General features: G+C 34.1%; 6 protein-coding genes across 6 annotated transcripts, besides 2 other annotated features; 3 read left to right on the top strand and 3 right to left on the bottom strand.

The window, feature by feature from the left end:
- BEWA_042980 (conserved hypothetical protein) lies at nucleotides 1-1412 on the bottom strand. Its single transcript, XM_004833652.1, has one exon. It carries the CDS (start codon nucleotides 1341-1343, stop codon nucleotides 6-8), a length of 1338 nt encoding a protein of 445 aa, XP_004833709.1. The 5' UTR covers nucleotides 1344-1412; the 3' UTR covers nucleotides 1-5.
- Nucleotides 88-182: a microsatellite.
- A 1484-nt stretch (nucleotides 1413-2896) lies between the features above and the next one.
- On the top strand, nucleotides 2897-6202 carry BEWA_042970 (protein kinase domain containing protein; the record flags this gene model as incomplete). Its single annotated transcript, XM_004833651.1, has 1 exon — nucleotides 2897-6202. The coding sequence occupies one exon, from the start codon at nucleotides 2897-2899 to the stop codon at nucleotides 6200-6202; it is 3306 nt and encodes a 1101-aa protein (XP_004833708.1).
- A 50-nt stretch (nucleotides 6203-6252) lies between these two features.
- Nucleotides 6253-7896, bottom strand: BEWA_042960 (ethanolaminephosphotransferase, putative; the record flags this gene model as incomplete). Its single annotated transcript, XM_004833650.1, has 7 exons — nucleotides 7534-7896; nucleotides 7347-7496; nucleotides 7155-7313; nucleotides 7006-7119; nucleotides 6813-6970; nucleotides 6708-6778; nucleotides 6253-6650 (listed from the first exon to the last, which is right to left on the bottom strand). Exons 1-7 carry the CDS (start codon nucleotides 7675-7677, stop codon nucleotides 6253-6255), a joined length of 1194 nt encoding a protein of 397 aa, XP_004833707.1. The 5' UTR covers nucleotides 7678-7896.
- Nucleotides 7676-7711: a sequence feature (AT_rich).
- Nucleotides 7897-8081: 185 nt separating the features above from the next.
- Nucleotides 8082-10281, top strand: BEWA_042950 (conserved hypothetical protein; the record flags this gene model as incomplete). Its single annotated transcript, XM_004833649.1, has 4 exons — nucleotides 8082-8156; nucleotides 8344-8685; nucleotides 8721-9376; nucleotides 9411-10281. The coding sequence occupies 4 exons, from the start codon at nucleotides 8082-8084 to the stop codon at nucleotides 10279-10281; spliced, it is 1944 nt and encodes a 647-aa protein (XP_004833706.1).
- A 127-nt stretch (nucleotides 10282-10408) lies between these two features.
- On the top strand, nucleotides 10409-11150 carry BEWA_042940 (conserved hypothetical protein; the record flags this gene model as incomplete). The annotated part of the gene is made up of 2 exons (XM_004833648.1): nucleotides 10409-10948; nucleotides 10983-11150. 2 exons carry the CDS (start codon nucleotides 10409-10411, stop codon nucleotides 11148-11150), a joined length of 708 nt encoding a protein of 235 aa, XP_004833705.1.
- Nucleotides 11151-11178: 28 nt separating this feature from the next.
- On the bottom strand, nucleotides 11179-25581 carry BEWA_042930 (HECT-domain ubiquitin-transferase domain containing protein; the record flags this gene model as incomplete). Its single annotated transcript, XM_004833647.1, has 1 exon — nucleotides 11179-25581. The coding sequence occupies one exon, from the start codon at nucleotides 25579-25581 to the stop codon at nucleotides 11179-11181; it is 14403 nt and encodes a 4800-aa protein (XP_004833704.1).
- Nucleotides 25582-25668: the final 87 nt, after the last annotated feature.

The following is a 25668-nucleotide window of genomic DNA, read 5'->3' as shown; positions in this document are numbered from 1 at the left end:
AATATTTAACTGCTTGGAGGTAAAACCCCTTCTCCCTCTGGGGGTTGAGCACTTATAATTTGTGGCTCAACAGGAGCCGTACTCCCATATTGTTGATATGGATATTGCTGGTAATAATACTGTTGTTGATACTGTGTATAGTACTGTTGCTGATATTGCATATGTTGTTGGTATTGTTGTTGATAGTACGCCATCTGATATTGTTGAGCCTGTTGTGCCTCCTGCTTCTGTTCTTCTGTTCCTGTGATTTCCGTCATCATGCGATTATATTCCTGATCTATTTTTACAACTTCTTGAGTATATTGTGGCATGTATTGCTGTACCAGACTTATATTCATGCCACGTGCTAATTTACAGTCACTAGTAACATGACCCATATCACCACAAAGAGCACATTTTACATCAGCGCGTCTATAGTTATACAAAAGAGGTGCATCTTGGCATTCATGGGCTCTGTGACCACTCCCTCCACATATACTACAACGACCAACATCTACGATTCCAAGCGCCACGCCATTGACTAACGCTAGTTGTTCCAGACCCTTGCGTTTAAATTCTTCATGTTTTGGATGGAATGGATCCAACAAGGGCTCTATTAACTGTACAGCACGTTCCACACACTCTTCTTTATCCGCAGAGATATGAACATGCATTGGCATAGCGGCATCTTCATCTGTTTGGTGATCCCTTTGTTTTCCTTCCTTTAGTGTTCCACGACCTCTCAAAGATATTTGAGCACCACTTTCAGCTTCTAATCTTTTATGATTACAACCTCTTGGTCCAATGACCAAGCCCATAAAATTGTACTCGGGATATTTATCGAGGGGTATAATTATTTTTCGAACTTTTTTCAGGGGTTTAAAATCTGCAGGTGGAACAAAACCTGGTAGGTGTTTAATAAGATACTCTACAAGCCTATTGTACTCATCGTTCATTGCATTTTTTGTTCTTACATCACGAGTGTTGACCCTGCTTCCGGTTTTATCATAAACTGGAGGTGGAGATGGAGGACGGATGTCTGGATCACCAAATTCTAATTCACCAGAAGTAATTTTCCTGGCAAGTTCATCATGTCTTTGTTCACGTAAGAACTGGTCCACCTGGGAAGGTGTAAGACCAGAAGGTAAATCAACATATGGAGGTGGCAAAAATGGCTTTTCTTCTTCGTTTCCCCAACGCGTCTTCTTTTCCTCGTCATTTGAGAAGTTTTCTGCCTTGTTAGTCAACATCTTCAGTTCATTCATAAATGAATTTGTTGAATTATAGATAACCATGGTTTTTCCATCGTCTATTCTACCCCAACGAGTAGTACGACGGCGTTCTGGCTTAATCGCTGTTGCCATGGTGTTTATATTAATACTGAAGATTATTCAAACTTTAAAGAATATTAAGGACATAAAGGAATGATAAATAAGAGAAACCACCCCTGATAGTCATTGGAATTTCTTTCATAACTGCACTATTTTACAAGTTACTAAAGATATCGGAGAGTGGGTCATAACTGAGCTTCTTAGTTTTTTAGGATGGTTCTTGCGAATCAAATGAATATAGTATACCTTTAAAATGTTGTTTGGTCTTGAGCACATAGCCTGACGAATGTACACAGATTTTATTAGCATCGTTTATCTCATATATCGTAATTTTGGTACCGATATTATAACTAGCATATTATATTACAGCCAGCGTACAGGATCCTAGTGTTATACTTTTTAGCATTTGGAGATATTAACACTGAGCACCGATATTATTTTATATCCTGCTTCATGACATGCCTTCGCACCCTAACAAATTTGGAATCCACATTTGGATATTCTCTATCATTAACTTTAATGGCTGTCAGTTGGCCTTGTAAAGCCAAACATATTACATTAACAGATGTATCAGCGACGTAACCTCAGTATCTACTTTTCTTTATTCAATGACACATAATATGAGATATGAGAATGAATATACCTAGTCATTGTTAAATATTATAGATATTCAATTATATTACTATTTATTTTGTGATGATATGACTGGATATAAAACTATCCATTTATATGTAAACAACTGAGCAATTGAAGAGAGAAATTTCCGTTTTATATACAGTCAGTTTAATTGTATAGTTCTGTTGCTACAAATTTGTGTCTCTGCAGAAGAAGTAAGAAGTGGATGATCACTGACACATTCCGTGGATAAGACAACGGATCGTCGATATTTAAATCCTAGCAAAAATACCCATATTATTAATTATTATAGGACCTATGTTTTCCTGTTTGAGAATTGGCGCCTACTGAATATTCGGTATGGGTGGTGACCATTTTCTCAGCTAATTGTATGGCAAAGATCACCATTTTCAGTTATATTCTTGTATTTATTTTAAACTTTATATTCGTAGTTCCATGTACGTTTGTGACGTTACTTCTCCTTAATTCATTTATGTAAACTAATATATTAGTACACATTACTTTCTAAATACTTCCAATTCTCTTATTTTATCAATGTAATGAAAATTTAAAGTAATATTCTGATTGTTTTGATATTATGATACCAAAAAATTATCTCTAAGAGTTCAATGGTTATAGAATATCGTAAACCCTTTAGGCTAAACTTTGAAACAATTTAGGCAGTCCCTCCGTGGTCTCTTAATTTCATTCTGATTCAATAAATATGAAACCAAGTTGACATAAGAGATAATATTTGGGTTATACCATTAAAATTCTACAAATCATAAAGTAATAGGCAGATTTAATATTGGCATACAATGGGATGAAATGTATTCTTCTTTTAATGATGTATCGTTAAAAGAGCCTTGAATCTTTTCAGTGTTTTTACAACAGACACATGATGCCTATATCCACAATTAGGAGATAATAGAAATTAGGTATAGGCTAATTGTACCAAGATGTTACATAAAATGGTACATTATGTTATCTTTATATCGTTTGTAATTGTGGTTTCATACATTATGTCTCACATAAACAAGATACCTGCCAAGAAAATTGGACTCCAAAAGAGTACTAATTTCGGATTTAATGTTCCTTGGATCACATATGCCAACGCACAATATCCGACAACGGAAGAGATTCGTTTCCTTGAGGATGAAAAAAAACCACAAGATTTGGCTAATAATGAAATATTTTCATCAAAATTGGCGTTGGTTAATGATCAGATAGGCAATGTGCAGATAGCTGATGACATATTTGTTAAAGATATATCATTGATCGTCGTAGATACTGAAGGATTAGCATATAGAACCAACTTTTCTAGGAATTTGGTTTGGGTGTCAAGGTTAACTAAGAACATGTTGAAAATGAACAAACCTTCTCTAGAAAAATACCAAGTTTGTGCAATAGAGGACATCGCAGGAAAGAAAATCACCAGAAAAAGAATAGTTGAGAATGATATATTTTCTGAAAGAAAAGATAGAAATGCTAACGATAAAAAATATAAGGGCCCGAATGATATGTTTACACGTCATTTGGTTCCAAGTTATGATGGATATGTATATTATGTCGATGAACACCATACAAAATTATTGCAGATACATGTAAAAGATATTGTCAATTATACCCCTCTTTATACACATTTACTTGAGGGTGTTTATCTCCAAGGCCACAGAAAATCAACTATATTAGCATTAGATTTTGAAACAGGTGACCATATTATGCGTCACAACACTGGCGGTCCAGCTAGCGATGAATATGAAGTCGATTATATCATGCCAAATATAGATGAGAAAAGGCAGCAAATACACATTGGATATACAGATTGGTCTGTAAAGGCTTATAGTGAGAGAAAACATCAAGAAATCTGGAGCTTTAATTGGCGTGAAATTGGTTCTGTGAATACCGAAATGAAAAATGATCATATAGTTCAGAATATCAGGAATATAATTACTGTGAATAACAATAATTTGCGTTTTAATATATCAGGGCTATCTAAATCTGAATCTGAATTACAGTTTCCCTTCCCAATAACGTCGGTATTCGCTGTTTTTGAAAGTAAAAGGGATGGAATTCATACTTTAGAACTAATAAGCAGAATACCACTTCCGCCTCCTACGCAATTTTTGCTACCACATCCTATAAATTCGCATTCTACATTGAGACTCTCGAGCTCTAATAATATAAAGGGTAAATCCTTATTTATTAATGATGACATTATAAAGGTAGTTGATTCTTACAGACCGGATAATGGAATTGTATTGAAAATTATGGATAGTATAAATCACAGGAATTTAGTGATTAAAGAGTTGTACGATAATAAGCCAAAACCAGGTATTGATGAAAGCACTACATTTCTGCTAAAGTGGTGGTGGTTATTAATATCTTGGGTAATAGCCATCGTTTTAACACCATTGGTATGGATTTATAGGAGAGTGCGTAAACAAGTGCACAAACATTTTGATAACCCAATTGATAATAAAAGTACAAATAATAACATTGATATGCTCAGTAGTAACTCATCGCAAGAATCTTCTAAATCGGATTTTAGTGAGCCAGATAATATTTCTCTTGATCGTTATTCCGACGTTAATCTCTCCGTGGATCACAAACTTTCTACCGAACTCAGGCGTGCCAAAAGTGAGGGTAATTTTTTCACAAATGAACAAGATGATCCATTTTCTAAGTCCGTTTGGATAGAAGAACAAAGTCTTATTAATGTTTTTGGTTCAACAAAACAGAATAAATTCCAAAGAGGAAATATTCTAACAAAATCAAATAATGGTAGTGTTTTGAATAAAAAGGATGTATTAGAAAAGGAAGCGAATTCCAGTGCCCTTTCTGTCATACCCAGTACTAGTATACTTGCAAAATTTCTGGAAAATGGCCGTTTTTTGCGAACCTTCGAGTGTATAAAACTTCTTGGTAAAGGAGGATTCGGAGCTGTTTATAGAGCTCAGCACCGTTTAGAACCTGGAAATCCCATTTATGCTGTTAAATTTGTTCTTCTTAGGCTTAAAGCCAGTGAAGATTTAAGCTCTAGGCGTTATTTTAGAGAAGTTGCGGCGAATCGTGATATTTATAGTAAATATGTGGTTCGATATTATACGTGGTGGTGTGAAGAACCACATTTTCTACCACTAGCTCAAATGACTAGAGAGCTTCAGATCGCTGCAGCAAATAATGTTCGTCATTTAATAGATACAAAAGCTATATCTGCTCAAAAATCTAGGGAACTGGATGATTATTTACAGCAATATCACGACATAGTATGTCAATACATTCAAAATCCCAGTTCGGATGACGCATTTCCTAACTTTAGTAAAATAGCACAAAGTATTAAAAATAGGGTCTCTAAGATACCTAAACTATTTATAAGGAGAAATAGAAGACAAAATGTTCAGGAACGTGGTAGCTCGTGTGCTGCTAAACGCAATAATACATCCAAGGGTAATTCCAATGATTCGTCTGAATTTCCTTACGCAAGTGAAGGAAGCCATATTCAATTCAAGGAAACCATTGAGGAGGGAAATCAGAAATTATCAAGTGACACCGATAAATCTAGTTTTAGCGTTATAAATACAAATACCCCAAAAGAGCAAGAAAAACAATTTCCGGTTGTTCTTTTGATCCTTATGGAAATGTGTAACGGTTTTACCTTGAGACAATGGCTAAATAGACCATCTAGAAGTGATAAACCCCTTGAATTTTTGAAGGGTCACAATGGAAAGACAGTAGAATTTGAACTTTTCAAGCAACTTATAAAGGGTTTAAGGGATATACATAGCAACTGCTTCATACACCGTGATTTAAAACCAGAGAATATATTTGTGGATTTGAAAACACACGCATTAAAGATTGGAGATTTAGGCTTGGTTGGATTTATTGAGGAAAATTCACATTCATCTGTATCTGGAACAATTACAAGTGCGAAGGCACATCTCCTTAGTGATGCAACACAAGTATCTGTTAGAGGACAGGTGATTGGAACCCCTGGGTATACGGCGCCAGAAGGTGGTGGTAACTGTACTGAAAAGGCAGATATATATTCAGCAGCTTTGATTCTACTGGAGCTTTTGTGTCCAAGATTCAACACGGTTATGGAACGACTAGACACCCTGGAAAACTTTAGAAAATCACATGATGCGCCACAATTTATCAAAATAGACCTTAAACCATGGTATGAACTAATGGTGCACATGGCCGATCAATGCCCAGAGAAAAGACCATCTGCTGAGGAAGTATATCAGCGCCTAAAAATCATACTCAAGTCATAAATTTTAATAAATTCACCATATATTACACAAAATATGAATAAAGCTACATATTATGCCTTCTTAGCGTGATACACTTGAGGAGGAACTGTGAAAATAGGGATCCCCAAGTGTGCTTTGATCTCGTAAATCGTCTTTGAAAATTTTAAAAACGTATAACTGAACCCAAATATGGTTGTGTATAGTAGAACATTTTTGAGCAGAATAGGATCTGCGGTCCAATATCCCATGTCAACTCCAAGGGCCTCTCCGAGATGCTGTAAGAGAAGGCTCAAGATAACCGTATAATGCAAAACTAATTGGGGATGGAAGAAATTAGATTTGGTTTTAGATACAGCACTAATAACCCAATCTATAGAGACTATACCCCCAACAGAAGATGCAAAAATACAAAAAGGCCTGTGTAAATCTCTTGGAAGAATCAGTGGGATAAGTGGAAGTGTTGTGTGCGCTAAAGCATAAAGAAGAAAAGCTGAACAGATTATGTATAGTAACTGCTACAACATACCGTAAAACGTAGACTTCTTTTTACATTGTTTATACGATTGTACAAGAAATGTAACAATAGAAGAAGATGCACTATAGTGAGTGTAAAAGTTTGTATAAAACATACCAGGAAACCGAGAGGTATTCGATAAATTCGAGAATAGTAAGATCATATGGAACATAACCATATAATTTTTGCAGAAATGAACATGAGGAAAAAAGAACTGAAGCTGATTTGGCGAATACTCCGGGATGGAAATAGTGAACGAACAGAGCAATAATAGTCTGAAAGTGTTTTGCTAAAGAAAATAATAACAAACCCCAAGCATAGGTTCAGATACACCAGTAAACGGTAATGAAGAGTAAGAAAATCCACCAAATTGGACCTCTCTCCAATTTATCACTAATACATTGAGCTGGGCAACAATAACCTCCTATATTATGGTTATACTAGCATTTAAAAACCCACAAATGCGATAGGAAAATCATATCCATTGGGTGTAAGAATAAGGAAGAAATATGGATAGAAAGAAGTTGTCATGGCATCCAAACCATGATCCAACAACTGCCCCAAAGGTGATGATAAACCGAGACTCCTTGCTTGCATCCCATCAATACCGTCAAATGTCTGGATAATATTGATATATAATTAAAACCATACCATGTACAAGATTATGCATATCGCAATTGCGATTGGAAGCCATTTTGGTATGTCAGATGAAACTAGGTCTGGCATATTAAAAAATATTAGAAAATTTAGCAAAACTACGGACAATCCTCCACATATTGTTAACACATTCGGTGCAATCCACTGAAAATGAGTATAATCAATGTAAAATAGTACACACCCTGGGGACTGTTTTATGAATCGGAATCCACCATATGTGATTTAGAAGCCTATCTAAAGGAGTGAGAGCTGCGTGTGAAAATGAGTAATTATTTAAGGCGCCAAGCTTTTCTTCGGGAATTATTCTCTGAAACAAAAATGCCATTTTTATAAATATAACTCAATTATAATTATAAATAGTCAAAGACAAAAGAAAGGTGTATATGCGAACAGTGCGCTTTCAGTAGAAATACAAAATGTGTCAATGTAGCACTAACGATAACACATCAGTTTTAAACTCGGTCTAAACAGACCGCACTTAAATTATGATTATAATATAAAATACACATATGGTTACTTATTCTAAACCATAAAGTGTACAAGGGACTTTTTGGTTCTCTGATCTAAACACCCCACAGGTGATAGAGCAATTTCTTGATGCCCATAGGGTTCTAGGCTGTCTTTGGGACCTTTGTATCACAACTATACCGTTGCTGCACGGTTTAATCGCGTATAACTACAATTCATCGCTTATTATTACTTGGTTCTATCAGTGTGTCAACTATATAGATGGAAAAAAAAGGTTTGAAGGATGCCCAAAAGGAGCTTTCTTCTATACCTACTTCGTATCGGATTTTAATAAAGGTAAATTTATTCCTATTATCATATACACCCCGTTTTAACTCTGGGCTATTATCTCCTTTATTGACCCCGTTGTACACAGACGAATGTTTTGTAAAGTTTTATACTTGACACGGCGATCATATCTTCTTGCTATATCAATATTTACATACTATTTTATTCATCTGTGCAAAACTAAGCCTTATTTTAGGGAACAGTCGCAAATTCAGATTCCAAACAGCTGAGATCTAACATAGATGAAAATCGCCATATTTGGAAATTATGTTCATTTCGTAATCCAGCACGTTCTGATGGCTTGGTCTTACGCCATTGGCGTCATTTTGAAAAGTCTAATGAATATTTATCTTCTAAAAGAAAGCAAAAATCCGTAAACAAGAAATTTATATCGCATAATGTAGATGACAATACCACATCTCCTCTTCCACCTATTGAGGAAGAAGACACGATTTTGGATTCTTATCCATTTGCACGTGTCAACCCCTCAATAAAAATATATCGCTATTCGGATGATTTTTATCGTTTCCACCTTGCCGTAAGTGAACTTGGTATCTATGTATATACATGCAGGAGCTTGATCCGACGTGGACTAAAGATGAAACAGATTTGCTTTTTGACTTATGTGAAATGTTTGAATTGCGATTTATAGCGATTCACGATTGTTTTAAATGGAGAAAGGATATCCCCCTGGAGAAATTAAAACAACGCTACTACTCTGTGACAAAGCGTATAGTTGAGTTCCTATTTGAAGAGAAAATTAAGAATGAAATTATGAAACACAATAACCCGAACCATCCAATAGTGTTGGCGTTAAAGGATGAGTCTACCAGACATCCACTTGTTAAATATACATACAACCCTGATAATGATCGTGATCGTCGTCAGATGTTGGAAAGAAGTTATAGGATTACAAAGGAGCAAAAAGATTTAGAAGCTCAACTTCTTAATGATATTAAGCAGGCAGAAACAAAATTAAAGAGCGAAGAAAAAAAGAGGTCCGAAATGCGGAAACTAAAACGCAGATTTCATATAAATGAGGCTGATATTATTCCAACACCTAAAATGGATCAGTTACAGAGTAAAAATGTGTGGCTCGCCAGTTCTTGTATCGCATTTTATAAATCTCAGCTTACACAAAGGCACAATGACGCTGTAGATGAAATGTTGTCCGAGCTCAATATTTCACCTCCAATTGTTTCTTCTCAAGCTTCTAATGAGCTTTATTGGTAAGTTCCTTTCTGTACCAATGTAACTGTTTAGTATCGTGAGGGGTGATGCAGCTATCATGATAAATGTTGTTAACAAGGTAGAAAGTTTACGCAAAGAACTTGAATATTGGCAACAAAATGTCCCTCACCTCTCTGAATCTTTGGGGACGCAAATGCAAAGTTTAAAGCCAAAGGATGAACAATTTATTGAGCGTGAAAACGTTGAACCGATGCAAATGTATCCGTCTACTCCACGTCAATTGATGGCTTCAAAACCCCTTCCTAAACACAAGGGCCCTGTTGTTCCTAATGTCCAAGGACTTCAGGGTATGCAAAGTATGCCAGGATTACCTATTCAACAAGGAATGCCTCAAGTCCAAAATATACAGCAGCAAAATGTTCAGGACGACGATGGATCGTTCCAACAAATTGCTTTGCAAAGATTAATGATGCAGAATATGGGACAAAATCGCCCACCTGGCTTAAAGCCAATGTATCCTATTAAACCAGGAAATAATGGTGGAACTAGCCCGCAGGCATTTCCACAGCATATTTACGCTCAATACTCACAGCAAATGTATCAGCAACAAAGAATGTTACAACAAAGATTGATGCAGCAACAACAACAGATGAAACAAAATAACTTCCCTCAATCAAACTTTCAGCCCGTACAAATGCCCCAAATGCAACACCCTCCTATGTCTCAGATGCAATTACCACAGCAGTCATTCCAACAAAATGGATTCTCACAGATGAATTACCAACAGATGCAGATGCCAATGCATAATCCGGAGGCTTATTTTTCCCCTAATCAGAGGTATACACAAAACCCTCATTACCCGTCTATGATGCAACATGGGCAACAATTACAGGGTGACTCTACAGCAAAACGACAGACACAGGGTGGAAGTCCACGATTCTAATCTGTTACAATGTATGTGTTTGTGTTACTCATCTGGTCGATGCTCCATCCGCAGAGGTAGCTGTCCGAACGTATGGTTGGGCGATACTTGTTATTAGTATTTATATAAGTGTATAATACAATTTAAAATGAATTATGGCAACAATATGTTAGGAAAATGGACTACACAGGTGGATAATAGTGGAAATACAAATAAATCTCTCTACCAACCCATAATAGATAACTCAAAACCCCCAAAGCAAAGGGATTCAATCATACGTCTTGCAGGAGAGTCAGGTGATACTCTGGAATCATGGAGAAGTAGAATAGAAAACCGTGTTTTACATCTTAACAAGTTAACAAAGGAGGAAGTCACAACTTTATTGAATACCAAAGCCCCCAATTCAAGCATAAGACTTCCATATTCAAAATTTAGTGGATTAAGTAATAAAGCATCAAAAGCTACTGGGCTACTTTCATTAAAGGATACAATACCATACGAATCAGCCACTAAACTACATGAATTATGGTTAGAATATGCCAAAGGTATTATAGGAACCAATAATCATCTAAATGCCTGTAAATCATTGGCTTTGTTGGATTTGCAAGGCGCAAAGGTTGATATTATAAAGAGCAGTTGTCCTACCTATGTAGGTATTTCGGGGATAATAATTAGGGAAACCCAAAACGTACGTCATCGTTAAAATATAATCGTTTATATAGGGTTTTAATATCGTAAATCAATTATCGCAACTAAAGTTTGTGCTTAAAAAGCAAACAGTATTTCAAATAAGACTTGGAGATTGGACATTTTTTGTTCATGGTCAACACATTGTTGCCACTCCATCACAAAGAAGTAAAAAGAAACTTAAAGGCAAAGTTACACTATAACATACACATTTTATATATACGATTTAAACTATGAAGTTGTTAGCTGCATTTCGTCGTGAACTGTATGTGCATCTAAATCTATAGCGATACAATTCTCGATCGCATAAATCAACCTTTGGTACATTATCTCCAGGTTAGAATACTTCGGCACTAGTAGTCTAAAACTACATGTAGCTGAGGTGGGAAGCCTAGAGTCAACATCTATAGTGTCATTTCTTAGGTCATATTCTACATAAAGGCACCAATCAGATTGGGGATGCGGTAGTCTAGACCTCCCACTCACGAACCTCAGAAAAAGTTGAAGCATCTTATTATTAAATCTTGCCAAAACGTCGAACAAATCTTTTTTAAGGGTTAGGGATGATGATACAGTGTGCACTCTAAGCACTGACAAATCAACTACGGAATCTCCACAAACCATGAATTCTAAAGATCTGCTATCCAGTAGCATTCTTAATCTTCCTATGGGAATGACAGAATTAATTCCTTTGGTAATCCAACTAGAGCCCATATCTGCTTGAGTGATTCTAAACTGCACTGCAAGCTTAAGGAAAAATGATAGGTTTTCTTTATTTACAGGGATATTTGATCCATTTTCAATCAAATTTACATTGACTGATTCATTAGACTCCAAACTAAATGTTAATCCATCAAGCATCTCACCATTAGCATTTTGGTCCATAAGCTTAGAGAGCAAATCGACTGAAAATTTATCACAATCAGAAATATCTTTCAATGTTATATTTGTTCCCAAAATTTTTTTCCAAATTATAGGATTAATTGCGATATTTAACGGATTCATCATGCATATACACATTGAAAATATTCTACCCAATGCTTCATACATAGATAGCTCCATTGGTATATGTTGATTACAAACTTCATTATAAATTTCACTACCTCCACATTTACAATCCTTCATAAATTCCAGGGAATTTTGTGAAATTTCCAGTGGTCTCAAGGGTAACAAATTGCAGCACCCCGAAGAACACAGAACGCCAAGATCATTACATCGTATTTTGTATAAATAATCATTTGAATGTGCTGAATTGTTCTTTTTCAAGTCTGTATAGGATAAATATACCATAGGATGTACTGGCTGGGTGAACTTGAACAAAACAGTGTCTTGGAATAGTCCATACTTGTTTAGCAAATTTGAAGAACCTATTGAAGCACTTTCTGAAGATTTAAAGTTTGATTCTGGGTTTATTGGTACCATAACTTCGTTAGAAATACATGTAAGCAACTCCTGAAATGGTCCACCAAAATCTGTTGAACCTTCACCTTTGAAAACAACCATAAATGGCCTCTGATTATTTTTGGCCCTCAAAATGTTAGGATTACTATTCAAAATTTGACTTGTACTTTGATACCATAATGTGTCTTTTAGGAATGGTGAAGTAGATGCAATACCTCTATCAACTCTTATTGAGAAATATGGCCTATCACCATTTAGAGATTGTAGTGAAACGAATATCTTATTGTACATATCTTTTAATATTGTTTGTTTTATTAGTACTTGGTTGGTAAAATAGACACCCCAATGTATAGGTTGCTCTGGAGGACCGATGTTCAACGCCATATGCTCATTTACATCTAAGGAAAGTGTATATAATCCAAGTTTTGCAGTATTCATAAAAGTTCTATCATCTATCTCTGAAAAAAATTCATTTGGTGGTTGAGTAACAAGATCCTTAAGATATTTGTATTCGACAATCGGTTGATTTAAAACTGTTGAAATAATAGGGGTTAAAATCTTAAAAATATCATTCATGTTGTTGAGCAATTCAATCCGATCCCTAATTAGTATAAAGCAGAACGGGAGCAAATAGTCATTCATTCCAGTTGATTGAGTATCATATTGACAATGACTGGATGATATAAAATCGAGATTTGAGTAACTTTTAATGCTAAGTGTCTTTTCATTATCAAAATTTTTAACTTGAACATTTAGCTGTTTAACCATGTCCTTTATCCTATCAAACATATTTAGAGACATATTAACCGATATTACATCTTTCAATCCTAGGTTATCCACAATCTTGTATAAATGGTAAAGCAAAAGATGCATATCTGTTGCAAATAGTACACGATTTTTGAGTTTTTCTAATATTAATTTACGGATTTTAGTCATACATACCAAAATTTTGTCCAGAGAAATGTGTATTCCATTCCAAGGTGGCGATTTTAGTGGAGGTAAATAGCTTTGAACATCGGACTTAGTGGTACAAGTCATGACCATAGAAACAATAATTTGCATAATGGAACCAGAAGTACTCAAAAGATCAACTAGAGAACGTATACAAAAATCCATATCATTTGTGAATGCGGAATTCATTTCTAATCGGATTCTATCAAATAAATGTTCTTGTGTATTTACCGTTAATCTCACAAAATCTCTACTATAGTTTGGTAAGGATTCAACACCAAATCTTTGACTCGTTGGAATCGATTCCTGGAAAATAGAAAAAAGTTCTTCACAATGTGTTACAACAAGGTAATCATTTGTATATAAACAATGATTAGAGGATAACAAATTTGTACCCTCGAACAGCCATTTGTAACCTTCGATATTTTGATACAACCCCGATCTTGAATTCAAAAGCCTTATATTGACGAGCCACTTTTCATAGTGCAAAAAGGAAATCAAGAATTTGAGATTACTATCCATTAAACTAAGTTCATTGCAATAATCTGATGATATCCTTACAAATCTCTTCAAAATTTTATTCTTAATCCATTTATTCGTTATTTTTACCTCTCTTATAAAGCCTATTATATGTGACATAATACAAGACCTAATATCCGAAGTTATTTCCACTGAATTCATCAAAAACTGCAAATCGATAGTTATAGTGGACACTTGAGTTAAAATAGCCCTTCTAATTCTCTCAAGAGTATAACGTATGTATTGCATAGCATTGTCAATGTCATCGTGATTTACAGATATTTCATTCTCTGACGTGAACAATTTCTGGGAATTTTGGGTTATATAGGTGTGATTGTTTGAATTTTGTTCACCAACACGTTGAGAATGTATTAGTGAATGACCATCAATGAGAAAAAACTCAATTTTTAAAGCATCGGATGGGGAATTACCTGAGGTTGATCCTATAATAATTTGAGCGTCAGAAAGAAGTCCTGGCCAAGGTGAAACGAAATTTTCTTTTCGAAGCGGATATACGCTGAAATATTCCAAAAGTTTTGCAATGTTGTCATTCTTCAAAGAAATATCTATAGGTAATAAATCTACAACTGTCAATCCCGACGTGTTTTTAATAGATATATCGGATCCAAAATCCAAAAGGAGCTCAACCGTATTAAAGATATCAAAATTCGGATTTTTAGAAACTGAAAACATGAGAGACAGCACAAGCATAAGTGGAGTATTGCCGAACGAATCCCTTGCATTAACATTTACAGAGTGTACGCAAATGAGATATGATATTATCGAATTATAACCACTTTTAGCTGCTCCCATTAGAGGGGTCTCTGAATACGGACCACTTACAGCATCAAAGTTCAAATCTGGTACCATGGAAAAAAACTGTAGCATTTCCATTTTCCCCATTAAACAAGCAATATATATAGGATTGTGTACACTGTATGTTTCGTCGGAATTGTTTGTATCATTTTCAAGTTGAGATAATTCCAGAATCTTTGCGCAAGTTTCAACCGATTCTTTTGCCATTAAATCATATACCATCTTCTTTACAGAATTTATATCATCCGAAATAATGTAATTAATCAAATTTCTTTGCAAAAGGAAAATTTTCTGGTCAAAGATCTCATTCATATTGACCTTCCCTATTTTTTTTGTTTCAATTGCTTTGTAGAACTTTTTGAAATTTAACGTCATACAAATATCATCATTTAATTGAAATAGCAAAGAACATATGTGAGGAATAAAATGAATAGCTACGTAGTCCCCCCTATGATATGGAATACCCTTTATAGTAACTTCTTGAGATAATCCGAAGTTGTATATAGGGGGATCTGATGGACAAGTTACGTTGCCATCACTGGACCATAATATACGATGTGTACCCCAATATATTCCGAAATAAAATTCGGTAGTATCCAACACCTTAAATCCAAAGCTAAATGGTAATCCCTTTTGAAGCTTATGTATCATGTGATCTTTTTTAGAATTAGTATCACATATACGTGACGACACTTTCCCAATAAGATTAATTGTCCTAGGAGCAGAATGGATGCCGAAATGAGGTGGATTTATTGGCGGTCCTATCTTTTCAACCATTGAACTATGTAATAGAATGGCTTTCTCCATGTTTTGAATACTTAGATTAGATAAGGACAAACCTGAACGGATTTTTGGAAATATATATAACTCATTGTGGTCAGATTTCCAAGAGACAGGATCAACTGCATCAATAGAATAGTAACATGTTGACAAAGGAATGTTAATGGTGTTTGCAAAAACTTTTATTGTTTCAGATATATTAATAGAGTTCAAATCAGAAATGGAAGCAAATGGTTGTAATAGAATTACATCTGTTGGTACAATCAAATTATAAGATAAATTGTCAAAATCCCATGTGATCTTAGAATTTGTAAAAGATAAGTTTATTTCGTGTCCATATATATCCATATATATAAGGGCATCATCAACTATAATTGGAGGATCATAATCATAAAATACCGTTTTCTTGCCAATATATTCAAACCCAAGCCTAATTGAATGATTTTTAGCTTCTTTACGCAAAATTTTCATGGTACTTGACGTTAAATCTTGAATTTTTCCAGATCCACTAGTGACAGACGGACCTATAAAGGTCAAAATTCCATTTGTAAGTTTGAAAGATGTTTCAGTTCCCAATATTTCCTCATGGATTATTCGTCTAAATGATTTATCCAACGAAAAAACAACCCTTTTTGGTTCTTCCAAATGGAAAGTTAGAGAAAGGCTTCTAGATCTAGAGGATGTAACGAGAGTATTAACTGAAGTCCAACTATAATCATCAAGTTTGCTAATCCCGCACTTTTCAAATTTAAGAGAAGATTTTGGCACAAGTACGTCAAGGGACATCTGAACTGGAATAGAGAGGACTTGCCTTAAAAATTGCTGCAAATATGCTCTATTTTTCGCTATAGATAGATAGTGAGAAAAACTAATAAAATCATCTGGCCTAGAAACAGGTTCACATCCCATATCCATCAAAATTGAAGCTGTTGTTGCAAACTGATGAACCAATATAGCCGTAGCCAATTTTGTGGAGTGATCATGTCTTTTTAAATCCAGATTTGTGAAAGAATCTAGATCCAATGTTCCATAATAGTGACAAACCGCAGAAACGCGATGAAATGCAGAAGATCCACAGTATTGAGTAGCCTCAAAAATCTTTTCTAACTGTTGTTTGTTTGATATAGGAGCAAGCCAAGCAGAAAACCTAGAAGCAACAGTCGCTAATTTGCATGGCAAAGATGACAAATTTATCATTAGTATATGCAATATTTCCCATATGTAATGCGATACAAATTTATCCCTCACATATTTTGGGCATAAGGGATGTCTAACAAAAATATCAAGCATCCAGTGGAAGTTATGCAATAGCTTATGATATTCAGGATTACATAGAGGCATCAATGCACTATACAACAGCTCTGTGAAGAATATTGAAATTATATTATTATAACCGGTACCAGAAGATATGTATACGAGGCGCATCCATCCATACAAAGGATCTACTGACTTTGAATAGGTATCTATGGTATCTAATTTTACATTATGAGCACTTTTTATCCAGTCCCAATAGTCCATAGCATTAAAATCATACGAACGAGAAATATGGGTTACAGATGCTCTGAATATTCTCAAAATCTTCATAGCCCCCGATTTATTTCTTAGGTTGTCAACAAAGTATTGAGGACATAATAGCAAAAGCGGAGATATTAAATCGTAAAAATCATGCTCACATATCTTGTAATGTAAAGAACGGCGCATTATATGACGTCTGAAATTAGGCATACGCGATCCACAGTGATACGTATAATCGCACGTTGAGAACATTTTTACATTAATTCCTAGATTTTGCATTCCACCTCCGTATAAAAGGCGAATATCAATATCTTTAGGATTGTTATTCTTAATTGATTCATGGATGTTTAGCCAAACCTTATCGGAAGATAAATCATCAACATCCCTATCAAAATTATTGCTATAAGGGTCGTGGTCCAAGGATTGTGAAGTAGAAGATCTATTCCATTCTAATCCAAATGTTTTAAATGCATTTGAAAGTCTTTCTTGGCTTATTTTATTTCTGCATGGTGATTTATGAAAAATGAAGCTAAAGATAGCAGAAACTAAATTATCTATACAAATGTATTTACTATCCGTTTCACTTGAAAATTTGATGGTATGACCTTTTTCAACCATAACTTTCGATAAAAGTGTACAGGATAATATACACTTTGAACCTAGAGCTAGCAGCAATGAATTTTGTGATAAATTATTATCTGAAACAAATCTTGATGCAGCCTCCTTATTCAAGGTAAAAAGGAGTGGATTAAAAACGATTTTAAGGGACAAAAGATTGGACAAAGACTGAAGTAATCTTTCACAATGCTCATTTTTCAACCGTAAAGCACAAACCCTTATAGAAATAGATGAACCCAAATGCCAAGGTAAACTAAAATCTGAAATCGAGGAAACATTTCCTTCATTAGAAAGAACTTTTCTATCTTTCCATGCATTATAATCATAATCACAAGATAAAACCGATAACCAACTAAAAGAATCTTTTATATTTGTTTCTTCAATATTTAATTGACCCGTTTGAGAGAATATGATATCCTGAGCTCTAAGAGAGTTGTATAAAGAATCAAAGCACAAACACATTTGATTCACTATTTCATCCTTCAAACCTAGTAGAAGTGGAAGGTTTGTCATTAAAATCGATTGATATATTTGAACTGAGTCTGCAAACATAGTTATATATTTAGATGGCGTTTTTTCTCCATTCAAGTGCTTTAACCAAAAATCATCCTTACAAAGTCCGAGTGCCTCATTCTTAAATAATTCGTCATCACTATCATCGTCAAGTACGTCATAATTAATGTCCCATTCAAATGCCATTATATTATCCAATGAAGAAAAGGATTCTATTGGTGTTTCATCTCCAGCATCTGATATGAATGAATCACAATCTGATTCCGCACGTTCTGAGGTTAATGTAGGATTTTCAAATGAAATTGACTGGCTTATAGATGTGTTAGATTCATTAAAGCTTATCTCCGGTGGGATCAAATCAGAGTTTGATCTAATAACCGACAAATTTGGATTGTAGTTATTACTTGATTCAGAAATACTATCACCTAGGAGTTGAGGTTGGATGTCAATACTCAGTGGCAATATATGGTTTGATGCAGTATTACTTCTGAAAGAATTATGCGTATCTCTGGTTACCATACGTTCAATGTTAGTAGATTCCAACTGTTGATTCATTCCATTATGAACTAAGGTTATAGGGTCTTGAAAGATAAATACCAAACTCATCCTACGTGTTGTATCATTTTGAGTTATTGGATCGTAAATCACCTCAAGAACAGATCCTATGCTATTCCCAGCGATTAAAAGTTCTGTTCTAAGACATATTTGACCGTCTTCTTGATGATCAACTGTGAAATATGCAGACAACACGTCTCCAACCCTGTAATTTATAGTAGCGGCGAAAATATCGTTTGCAAAAGGGGGGCATAGGGATGTCATGAAACCTACGACATCATTTCTATCAAAAAGATCTGATACTGTTCCAAAAATACAGTCTGCAGGAGCTACTGTTATACCAAAACGTCCAGGAGAAAGAATAAAAAAATTAACATTTCCTTGCATTGTTGTACTTCCAATCGAAGGGGGGATTCTATATAAAACAATTCCACCCATATTTGATGCTCTAGTTATGTGAAGAGTGTTGTCATTTATATCTGCTTCAAAGTCTGGAGATGCTCTATGAGTGACAAAATGTTCAGAGTGAGGCAAAGTTACAAACGGATCATTATTTGAATCAACAACCTTACAAATGTTCTTTTTATATCCTTTGCTCATTATCACACTCTGAAATATTTCTCTAAGAGAAGAATATATGCATTCCATTGGAATTTGTGGTAAAGGGGGAAACCAACGATATAAAAATGAGCCATGTAATGTTGAGGAAACCAGTTTCCCGCAACTTTCATCAAGTATTGGAACCAGGTGGTCAAAGTTAGATAGAGATTCTTGACAAAGTTTTCTTATACACGATACAAACAACTCACAGAAAAGTGGTCCCAAATGTGGAAGAGATAAAAATATATCAATTTCCTGATCATTCAAAGTAAAAGTAGTGAGTAGAGAACTAAGTATATGGTAAACCAACTTATAGTGTATTGTAGAATCTATTCCTTTTATTAGTATAGATATAATAGTCCCCCAAAAATTTTCAATTTCCTTACTGTATATAAGATTAGAGGAACATGCGCTACAGTGTTTTGATATCACACAATCGAGCGGCCTACGATTATCATCATTACCCATGTTATTTGGTGAATATCTGATACTAACATTCTCATTAGAAGTGTTATCCGATAAGTCAAAACTTCTACATTCACACTGTTTGTTAAATTTTGGTAAATCCGTTGCTACTGAACATAAAGACCTTAACAATAATTTGATCAAGGACGAACCAACTTCCACCTCCTGGTGAGAATTATAAGAATAAATATTGGATGTCAATGAACTGTGTAACAAGAATTTGAATAAATGATAAAAGTGGCATCTCATCAAATAAAGGTCATCAAAGCGTGTAAAACCCAATACTTGAGACCAATTACCACTCAAACCTTCAATTTCTAATTTTCCTCCTAAATAGTTCACCAAGGCCAACTCTATCTCATTTTTGTTCGTATTTGATATTCTATAAAGTGATAAAAATACAGGAATTTCAGTGTCAATAGCATCAATCTTAAGTACTAAATTAGAAGAACCCCTATCCGCAAGGGATATATCATTTATGATATAAGAAGAATTTTCCATTTTCCAAATAATCAATTCATTAGAACTAATACTATATCTATTGTTTTCATCAATAGTATCCAAATTATCATTCCCATATTTGCCAAATTTGAGGTGCTGTATTGGTTTTAACGAACTATCTAAATCCATACGAGAGAAGCTCCAAAGGTGTTTGAAGTGTAAACGCGAATCATCAGAAGTTGAATCCATAGACTCTGGGACTCTGGAAGATCTCTTAACCCAAAGATAGAAACCACCATCTTCTGTTAAAATATAATCCTTTCTAGAAAATTTTCTACCGCGTAGACAGTTGAAAACTTTATCAAGAGAATCTTTAAACTTTATAAATTTTGATGAAGAATAAACTATAACCGCAGATTCAATGGTATATGTGGAGAGTGAGGTGTGAGTTGATATAGCCATCCTCAGTTTCGATAATGGAAGTGGTTTCAATATAGAAATTAGATGTTTGAATATCGGATGGGCATACCTAGGATTATTCATTGGATATAATCCAAATGAAAACAATAGTGAAAAAAATGACAATGAAAGTCTTATCCAAGAATTCATATCTTCAAGAACATATTTAGTGGTATCAACCGAAATTATCCCACAATTTAGGTACCAGTCGCAAATTTTCTCCAAAACTCTGTTCTGAAATGAAACTACTACAGATTTGTAAGTGTTTGGTACAGTTTTATAGTCCTTTTTGAAGTTAGATTCAGATGGATATACAGTTCTTATTACAATTGATCTCATAGTAGAGAGTACGGTATACCAAAAACTTTCTAAAACACTCTTTAGATCTCTATTAGCAACTATTATTTGTTCATTCGTGTTTGTGACCAAATTCACAATAAGTGGTTTGTATATAGTAGAAGGACTTATATTATCTGTACCAACATATTGAACATTTGAGAACTCTGTTACTATAGCGTTTATAGAACCAATCATTGCGTATTTAGTTAGTGATGAAATTTTTTGAGAAAATAATTCAGATTCACAAACCCTCATAGGCGGGCCAAACAAAATCCAATTTGCAATATCTATCGTATCATATTTTGTATTATGTCCAATTTTTTCATTATATTCCCTCATGTTTTGTGCGAAAGTATAAGATTTTGTTCTTTCTGTCAAACATTCCAAGGAAATGTCCTTAGGCTGATCAGAGTTTAAACAAATCAGATCTGAAGCTGAAGAGCATCTTCTTAATGTGTAATTTTTTGTATTTATGCCATAGTTTATAGTCTCAGATTTTGTTTCGGAGCTAAATTCTGCAGATACAAGTGCCCCTATCTTACAGTTGTTCATCAGCCACAAACACCTATCTTTTATATCGTCCAGGTATAACTGCCTAATTACATTAAATTCTTCATCTGATATATTTTTGAACAGAGTTCTGATATTTTGTACCTTCTTCAAGATGTTAATGTAAACTTCAGAAGATAATCGTATAGCTACAGGTATTTTTTCGGAAGAAAAATCATATAAATGAATAAATAGAGCAATAATCATGACTTTTGTAGAATGCATGTAAGAATGCATACTGTTATATCCCTCCCCTAGCATTGCCATAGTTGTGTCGTCCATTTCTAACAATTTTTGTGACAATTTATGAACACTAGAATTCAAAATCTTTACGTTAAACTGCGAATTTATGAAATTATATATTCCAGGTTCAGATTTGAATCCAAGTGTTGATTTCTCATATTTAAAGTCCTGCAACATTAACAACAGTCTACGCAGACCTTTGGACATATCTTCCTCACTATCAAACGTATAATTCAATTCCCCAAGTATACAATTTGGTAATATAGCCACTTTTGTGGCACCAACTTCTTTTATTTTAGATAAATATTCGTACCCTTCCGATGAGTATGAACTTAATAAATGAGATTTTATATTCTCTTCTACATTGGAAAAAACTTCAACGACAATTCTTCCAAATAAGGAATTTATAGCATTAAATTGTAATATAATATAATTCATAAAAGAAGTGAATCCCCCATACTTTGTGGAATAACTCTTTATAAGCTTAATGTAGGATAGTATCACCTTCAATATTAAAGGAAATATTTCTACAACCGAAGTTAAAATCTTGTTTATCATAGATGTGTTCTCTTTCCTTAATGAATGATCAATTAATTCAACAAAATATGATAATACATCTACCATGGAAAGTGAATTTATAAAATTGTGTAACGCAACTCCAAGTTCATCCAAGAAAGACCTTGATAAAATATTTGCATTACAAGTCAATATACCCAGTACATATTCCTGATATTTCAAGAGGTTAGACAAGATGTAGCTGAAAAAACGTACGTCCTCCATTTCAAATAACTTGAAATAAGAAGATATGTTATCGCTAAAAGTGTCATATTCGCAAGAAAAGAGTAAGTTGTGCTTCCAATCCCAAAAGTTGCTAGACTTGTCATTATTAGTGGTATCTAACATTTTTTCAAAAATTTTATCGTTGAAATTATAATCATTTCCAGACGAAGAATTCAGGCAAAGAAAAATCACACCATGTTTTAATAACAAACGACAAAGTAACATAGATGGTTTCGGTAGAGAATGAAGCGTGTTGTTCCTGAACATCTGTTTCAAATGACGATCAAGTGAAGATATGGAAAGCCAATAGTTTAGGCATTTCTTTATACAATATGTGCAATTTGTAATAAATGGGCTCAATAATGATAATGCTGAAACCTGTGAATTACAGGTGCAATAATCAATGTTGAGGGAATTAAAGGCAATATCGTGTGCAATAAAACTTTTTTCTTGCTCCAAAAACCCATAAATTAGATTCCACCAGTAGTTTTTCTCCCACTTAAACTTAGGTTTGTTGTCCATGTAAGATACTGAAACATGAGAAATTGCACGTTTTGTGAATATTGCAATACAATCGTTCTCATTCAAACATCTTAATGTCTCATTTTTTGCCAATATAGTTGTATCCAACATGAAATAGGAATCGTTGTAAACTATTGATGTAAATATTTCAGACGCCACATCAACAGAAAGTGTAGAAAAAAGTTGTTTAAAAACTGAACAATTGGAAGATAGAATTTTTAGTGCTATAGTAGTGATATTGTTTGCTAATGATATTAGATCTATTTTCAAATGATAATCGGAGAATAATGGAGTGTCAGGCCATATATTCCTGTATTTGATACAACCAATCAAACATGAAGCAACCGTCTTGAAAAATTCCAAGGACATATCCCCTAACTCACTACTTATCGATAAAAATATCCTTATAACCGACAATAATGAAATTATTGTCTCGGAAATCATACGCCATAAGCTTATGGCATTTATAGACTCTACATTCGTGGATGAAATTATGTCTATACAATCCAACATGCAAACAACAAGTTCAAACAATAATTTTAAGCCCCCCTTAATTCTAAAATGAACCTCATATTTGAAAGTTTCTTCATAAATACATGAGTGGTATATGCGAATAGCTACATTATGAATACTAGATGATAACTGGAGTAAAAATAACTGGCGATCACAGAGAGAGTGGATATCAGAGCAAAGCTTTCTATTTTTATCAGTATAAAAATTTAAATGATGATATAATATGTTTTGTTTTAGGAGTTCTTTCCTAAATCCTGGAGATAATGTACAATACTGTTGAATATGAATCGTTTCAGCATCAAAATCTATAGTAAAATCATATCCACGCAAATTTTGTGACTCTAAATGTAAATTTCCAGTATAAAATTTTCTTCCATTCAAAAATACCAAAATGTTCGCATTATCAAACATAAACTCAAAAGAAAGTGTACTATTAGAATTTATATCCAACACAGTAATTTTTTCATCAACAACAATTATATTTTGACCATTGGAGATGAATATAAGATTTTTCACACTAGAACTTTCTCCGTCATTGCATGAAATATCAATTTTAAAGTTGAAATCTCCTGAATTCATCTTGTATATCCTTTTCCTGGTAATTAAACGTTTCATGGAAATGTCTATTCTGGAAATATAAATACCAACACTTGGAATTTGTGAGAAAAAACGTTTTAACGACGTGTTCGGCTCATCTTTATAATTAACAAGCACTGGGTATTGTAATGACAAATATTCAAAGTTCCAAACAGCGTCAAAATTAACGGAGTGATGCAAGAGCCACAAATTATCATCCAGATTATTTAGAAAATTCATGTTAGAAAACACTCTGGAAAACAACGGTAGCAATATTCGTCTTACATACTTTATGGAGGAATTTAGCAAATCACAAATATCCGGACTTCTCAAACTTAGACTGAAAATCATGTCAATGGTTAAATCAGCAATAGTTGGCAGGTCATTCGTGCAAGAAAACTCTAATATAGAATATAGTGTCTTGTAAAGGTCACACATGATACCAACTGAAGATGTTTGGGCTAGATTTCCACCAAATGTGAAAAGCTTTATCCATTTATTGTAATCACAGGGATATTGAGAAACTTCATCTAGCAATTCCCTAAGCAGATAGGATATATCTGTTGCGACATCTGTACGATTTGTCTGATTTATCTTGTTAATTCTTATGTCTATCAAGAAATCACGCTTGCTTAACTTGTCATAAACACTACGCACAAGATCATCAAAGGATAATAAATATGACTCGTCAACTTCTAGTTCATACATATCTTTCAAGAGCAGTCCTGGGCCAATATCAAGGTGATCATCTTCATTAGCCGATAACTTTGATCCTAATTCAAATCTATATCCGTTAATCTCATTGTGTGTGGCAGAAATATTTGGAACAAGAGAATTTAATCTTAAAGTGCCGATTTGGTCTTTCTCGTGTGAAAAACCGGCTTCTTTTTGCGTATGATTATATAGAAATATTTCATATAACAAATCCTCATCTTTAGAAAAAGAATTATAGTCTAATGAAAAGCGCTCATCAAAAAAACCAAACGCACGTTCCAACTCTACCCTGTCCTTTAAATTCGGTGTAAATGAAGAACTAGATTTATCATTCAAATTTTTATTCAAAGATTCATTATCAGTGGAAATTACAGTTGAAATAGCTGTCAAATTAGGTAATTTATCCGAAATCTGTAAACTGTTCTTGGTCTGGACAAGAGCATCAGATTTCAACAATTCAGTCAAATAATCCAATTCTATATCAATAATTTTTAGATATTCCTTAAAATTATCTGTAGTATAATGCCTAAATATATCTGTATGAATTTTTCGAAGAGTTCTAGATGCCCCCTGTAATATCAAAAACTCTTTTTGTTCATCGATATTATCCACCAACTTTAAGCGGCTAATAACAACGTACTTTGTATATATTAGGAACTTGAATATATCTTGCGATATTAACCTACCCCTTCCCTCCAACGGGGAAGAATGATCGACATGTGTGAATTCACTTGTGGACATATTCACATCACTATTAGATTCCATAGCGAAAAACAAAAGGTAAGCACCTTGGCTTGTATATTAAAGAATCGTTATATAACAGAATCCTGCATTTTAAAAATAAACCTGCGA

The sequence above is a fragment of the Theileria equi genome (assembly GCF_000342415.1).
Source record: "Theileria equi strain WA chromosome 2 map unlocalized gcontig_1105316255037, whole genome shotgun sequence".
Lineage (NCBI taxonomy): Eukaryota > Apicomplexa > Aconoidasida > Piroplasmida > Theileriidae > Theileria > Theileria equi.
The sequence above is the reverse complement of the archived record's forward strand: the minus strand, read 5'-3'. Positions and strand labels throughout refer to the sequence as shown.

Coding starts and splice junctions, on each gene's coding strand:
- BEWA_042980 (XM_004833652.1), bottom strand. CDS start 1,343: ATGGCAACAGCGATTAAGCCAGAACGCCGTCGTACTACTCGTTGGGGT.